General features: G+C 46.6%; 1 protein-coding gene across 10 annotated transcripts in view; it reads right to left on the reverse strand.

The window, feature by feature from the left end:
• rims1b (regulating synaptic membrane exocytosis 1b) overlaps positions 1–6,000 on the reverse strand; it is a 35,938-nt gene that overhangs the window by 21,672 nt on the left and 8,266 nt on the right. For 6 of the 10 annotated variants that reach the window (XM_057035073.1, XM_057035072.1, XM_057035077.1 and 3 more), the window contains exons 3-6: positions 5,956–5,967; positions 5,616–5,636; positions 2,005–2,300; positions 655–1,514 (exon numbers count right to left, since the gene is read on the reverse strand). In XM_057035073.1, the coding sequence (XP_056891053.1) occupies positions 655–1,514; positions 2,005–2,300; positions 5,616–5,636; positions 5,956–5,967 (1,189 nt within the window). Of the gene's footprint in view, positions 1–654; positions 1,515–2,004; positions 2,301–2,654; positions 3,027–5,615; positions 5,637–5,955; positions 5,968–6,000 lie in introns of those variants that run through there. The other 4 variants (XM_057035074.1, XM_057035075.1, XM_057035079.1 and 1 more) reach the window with 4 other exon arrangements.

A 6,000-nucleotide genomic window follows, 5' to 3' on the forward strand; every position in this document is an offset into this window, starting at 1 on the left:
GTATGACAACAGTGCACAGGTAACGCTGACGACCTCTTGAACTCAAACTCAAAGCGCACCCTTACATCAACCGTCCCACAGTCGCATGCGCAAAACACCCCGGCGATAAGTAGAGTGCAGCTACTGTCCGGTTGGATTTGAGCTGACGGGCTGCTGCAGCTGGCTGTTTGGGAAACGTTACATAGCGAGAGAACCGCTGGCCTAATTCCACAAATCTGCTGCCCCAAATCACAGGGACTCTGCAAATAAATGAGAGCTGTCCTGAGAACAGCGAGCTTTAGCCACAGTGCAGCGGTGTCGATGACACACGGGGATAGTAAAGCACCGTGGGCAGGGTGGAAGCCTCATCCAGTCACTTAAACAGGTTCACACAATGAAAAATGGCGTGATGGCTTCCAAATAACGCAAGACATAATAGTCTAATAAAGTTCTCTCTTTTATGGCTGATAACCAGGAGCACCTGGAGTAGTTCTGTGTCGTCGGCCGTTAACAGTGGGTGTACGAGCTCTGTGATTTGTGCAGCTGCTCATTTACGAGTTGAAGGAATCTAAACGCATCTAAAAGTTATGGAAAGGAATGAGAGCAACCTCAGGAGTTCAGATGTAGAGTCGTAGCCTAGCACGCTAGCACAGTTAGCACGGCCGACAGACTGACCTTTCTCACTAACGCTCTCCATGTCCACGTCTTCACAGCTGGTGTATTCGGGCGTGGAGCCCCCCTCCTCCTCCGAGCTGCTGATGGACATCTGCCTCTTGTTGACTCCGCCCTTGCTCTTATACGATCGTGGAGGAGGTGGCCGCAAAGACTCCGACTGGTCCGAGCTCTGGGAGTCTTTTCTCAGCAGGTTATCGTCACCTCTGTCCCTTGGCGTCCGTGTTGTGTAAGACTCCGTGTGGCCTTTGTTCAGGCCCGGTCCACCAGTTTGGTGTCCCGATCTAATCGGCGCTCCTCGCCCAGTCCCCACATTCCTTTCCACAGAGTATGGTCGATTGTTCTCTAAGAGCTTGCGATCTCCGTCCCCACCTCCAGCCTTCCTGCTCAAACGGTTTTCATTCACCTCTCCTTTTGTCCCCCCACCACCTCCGTCACCAGGCCCCAGTCCGACCTCGTTGATGGCTAGGTCACTGTGTCGCCTTTCATGGCGGACCTTTGACACCTTGGCATGTATTCTCATTTCCTGCTCCTCCTTCTGCGGTTTCACGGGGTACCGAGCGAGGTTCGGATCGCTACGGTAACGATTCTGGTACTCCTCCTCACGACACTGGCGCTCCCTTTGCTCCTCATCTTTAGGGCGTCTCCGGTGCGTTTCGGGCGCCCCCAGGTTGTCCTGGGCATCCTCAAAGCCGTGAGAATGGACCTTCTCCAGCCTTCGTCCAACGCCCATGTGTCTGTCTCCAGATACTACTTGCTCATCCAGAGAGGACTGAGACTGGAGCTTCCCGGCATGCCTCCGGCCGCTCCCGCGACCCACACAGACCTTTCCGTTTTGTTCATGTAGTGAAACTGGTCTTTTCCTTTAGAAAAAGAGAAATAAATACATTAGTGATCCTAAGATCAACATAGACTTAAATCACAGATTATGGCGATGCCCTCCTTTATTTATTAAGTTGGTTGATGTGTTTTAAGTTGAATTTAGCCATGTAGCGTCGGCATCGCTTTTAGATATTAAAAAATTCTGAAAACAGTCTTATACGTCGTACACATGAGACACTCGCGTGTTTACAGTTATTTAAATCCCAACTAGCATATTAAGTATAAGAAAGCATTGTTTTTATCCATGTTATGATCCTGATTGTCTGGATCTCCTTGTATTTCTTGCTGCCATTGTCACATAAAACACTGTTCTGGTTAATTGATTGTCCTTTTCTCTCTATTTTCCCCTTTGAAACCAAACTTTATATTCAATTTCTTTTTACATTAATACACAGAATAAAAAAAGACATGAGCGGCCGAAGTCATTGGGTCAGTTTTGGTTTTACATTAATGTGGAACTTGAGGGCTTACTTTTCTCTCGGTGGCTCGCTTTGAGAGCGGGATCCAAGCATGTTGTTGGCACCCTTGGCACCGACACCGGCGGGCGGCTGCGTCCCTTCGGGCAACCCCGCGTTGGCGTTGAAAGTGGGCGGAGCTTGAGACCTGGACCGCTGCAGCTTTCTGTTGGGCTGAGCCTCACCTCCCGTGGTCAGGTCGTTCAAGGAGGCGCCCTGGCTCCCTGGACGCACCCCCGACCCTGAAAACCATTCTCCTGATTTGGTGAGAATCTCCTGCTGCTTACGACACAGGTTGCATACCCACATTACCTACGGAGAGTGCAGGACAAGCGTTTCAGGGTCACGTACATTAAACATCCACTTATGCTACGTTGGCTCAGATTCACCTGCGACATAAATAAGTAGAATGTCAACACTTATAAAAATGCACAGAAAACAATGCTTATTACAATAGGTAGCATTGTCATGATCTAAGACCTGTTTTTTTTTAAATATATAGACACTCCTAAAAGAGCTGTCTTGCCTCTTTCTAAATTCATCCACTATGCAAATATTTCTAATCCTTTTTTTTTTTTAAGTTATTACGTGCTATTTTAGATGATAACTCATAAGAAGGTAGCCGATACCGACTAAATCAAAACCTTCGGAATGTCAAATACTCACAGAAAGCCATGGTTAGTCAATATCACTTAACTCCGACGGCACAAAAACAGGATTTATCTCCCGCCGTATTTATAATCCCAGCGATTTATTTGTCACAGAATAAATCCAAAGGGAAGCACATTCATCTTTCGTGGTCAGCTGCAGGAGCCCCCGGCGCGCGTCGGGAACAAACCACCTGCGGGACACCTGGTGCGGGACACCTGGACACCTCGGGACGCGGCTCCTCGGTGGCCGGAGCGAAGGACCGTTAGCAGTCAGTTAGCCGCCAGAGCACCGACGTGCTTCATCCTGGCCTGGCTGAAGCCTTGCTGGCGCACGTCCAGACTAATCTAAAGCAAATCAGCTGTCCGCACGGCCCACAGCTGTCAGGCAGCCGCCGAGCTCAGCATCACCCCCCTCCCCCCAACACACACACACACACACACACCACACACACACACACACACTTTCTCTCTGTCTTCCTCCACCTCTTTACCTCAGCAGAGGGGCCACAGATTAACAGTGAACAGTAATCCTTTCAGCTCCTCACCATTATTCAACTCATCAGCTGACAATACCGGCTCACAAATCACATCTAACCTATAGCCTACCCCCCACCCCCCCACCCCTCTAAATCACAACGTAGAGATTGAGGATGCTCCCCGCATTTATACTCACTTATCACAGGTCAGGCATAAGGAACAAATCTTTATTATACCAAATGATGACCATTTCTTCCTTTGTTTTGGAGCATAGCACCCATTTCTTTAACGACAATATTCAATTATTCGGTGTCACGTCCTGCAGAGTTCATTTCCAAAACTAAGATTTAGGAAAAGGTGCAATCTTTTAAATAACCGCAGCATAAATATGCACAATGTGTAATAATGCACGTCAAAATCCTATGATACTATTAGTACTATTTACTAGTATTTAATCAGGAGAGCTTATCTTGGCTATGTGTTGCTTTGTAAATCACCGGTAAGCAAGACGTGATCTAATCCACGTGAACGACAGCGTGCATGGTGTAAAAGCATACATATGGAGACCTTTGTGCAGGTTTCTAATGTTATGCCTCCATGTTTGTTGTCCAGCACAGATAAAGGAGGACATGAAACAGTGAGGAAGACACACAATAGGATAGAAGACATATAATCCTTCAGTGGAGGGATTGTAATTTGTCCCAGGATATTGCAGAGGGGAATTAATGTGTGTGTGTGTGTGTGTGTGTGCGCGTTGGGGAGGGGGCTATAGTGTGTGATGCAAAGAGTAGTTTCGGCTGAGCCGAGCAATCGACTCAGTAAGCTGGAGTTTATTTTGCTGCCTCATTGCAGTCTGCATACGCGTGGACGTGTGTGCGCTGCGTGAATATGCAGCACATGTTGCCTAGAAGAGCTCGGCGTGGGCGAGCGCCCGAAGGCGTGATGCGCGCGTGTATGGGGAACGAGCAGAGAACAAGCTCTCTTGTAATGATGTCAACCTCTTCCTGCCTAAACCTGTCTAAAAATGTGCTTCTCCATGGTAACCAAATCACAGACAATAGCAGTGAGAGAAAGGGGGAATGAGAAGTGTGTGCGTGTGTGTGTTTTCTTGTACTCGCAAAATACTCATTCCACTAGCAAAGTGAGGACATTATTTGGAACACAACCTCAGGAAGATAGAAATTTCTATATGCGTATACATTATTAAGGACACATCATCCAGGGTTTCTGAAGTCCTCTGAAACTGTGAACTCATCCAACCACACAGACAAGAGACTTTCCCATGAATCAGTCCATCCCCTATGATCTTGGGTGCTGAGAAGTTTAAGGCCTTTCTGGATGTTAATTGTATGGAGTCCAATTTTGAATTGGTGTTTGGAGCAACAAACTGCATTAATTTAGATGTTCTCACACTTTTCAATGCTAAGACCCCCAAAATAGCACCTAAAAAGAGAGGCACCGTGGTCTCACCTGGCCTTTTTAACTTAATTCTGTTCCTCTTTAGAGGTTATTACTTTAAAACGTATCCATGTATCTAAACAAATGTAACCATGTAACTGTTTGGCTGCGATTGATGGAGTGTGCTGCTAATAATCAATCTGCACATTAGCCAAATATGCACTGCACAGTATAATCATATTGCTTGAGGTGGTTAAAAGCTATTCCTAGGTGTTGGGAGTAGAAACACTCTGTTAAATCTATTTTAAAAGCTAACGTTCATCCTGTTTAGCTAATGTAGCTTCTGTGCTATAACACAGTGTTCTCTTTGCTACTCATCAATCACAAAGATCCTACAAAAGGGGAATTTGTCAAGATACTTAAAGGAAATACCTGTGACAACATTAAATAAACAAGAGCAAAAGGGGTATTATGTATTATCCTTATTTCCTTAGCATTAGCGTAATTAGCATAATGGCTCGGTAATAGCAAAATGTTGATGGTGGTTTTACAGTGACAGAGCATAAGAGGGGTTGGTAAATGGACATCGGGGGATATATTTGTGGGCCCTTCCCATCTCCCCACAGCAAGGCTGGTCTGGTCTCAGAAACAGGCAAGGCAACATGCGCAGGCATGAGTGTGCATTTGCTATGCATTCACGAAAATGCTCCTGATTGCTCGTGGAGTTCCTCCTAAAATGCATGCTGGGTAAAATGGCAAACTTCCATTCCCAGGGTTGTCTAGGTTTTACATCCAATAAACAATTTGCCTTTTCACACAGCTTGGCCTACAGCCACAGGAAGAGGAGTCAGTGTCAGGGTTATAGGCCCCCGCTAACAGCCTATAACATGGCTCATGCTCACTCTGCCCGCCCGTTGGTTATCAGGGTCTGCAGTCATTCCCAGCCTAAAGGGTACTGATGGAGGCAGAAGTGGTTCATCTGAGTACCTGTTCTGATCTGTGAATGAGCACAGACCCTGCTGAGAAGGGGAGACAATAGTGACCCATGCAGGAAAGAAAACAAACAAACGAAAGAATGGAACCACCACCCAGGAAGTCTTACCCTGTCCTTCACTATGAGACACTTTGCAAGGGGAGGAGACAGGGAAGGAGGGGAGGAGACAGATAATGGACACAGTTAGTCAGGGTCTGCACTGGGAACAAACACTCACCCTCAGGGGGGAATAGGTGTTTAAGGGTCTCTCATAACTTAGTGATCGTTAGAAGTTGTTCCAACCCTGCATATTCCAGAATATTTAAGTGTCGGTCAAAGAAAATACATTTAACCTGCAGCTGCCAGCGCCAGCCAGCGTTTGATTTTTAACCTTCAGGAAACACAAACACCATTCATAATCAACATGCATTGCGAAGATAGAACAGAAATAAAAATAAAAGATGCTAACCACTTTGTCCTCCTTTGTGGCATGCAGTCCAGGTAGCAGTGAGAG

This window comes from Takifugu flavidus, chromosome 6 (genome assembly GCF_003711565.1).
Source record: "Takifugu flavidus isolate HTHZ2018 chromosome 6, ASM371156v2, whole genome shotgun sequence".
NCBI classification, from domain to species: Eukaryota; Metazoa; Chordata; class Actinopteri; order Tetraodontiformes; family Tetraodontidae; genus Takifugu; species Takifugu flavidus.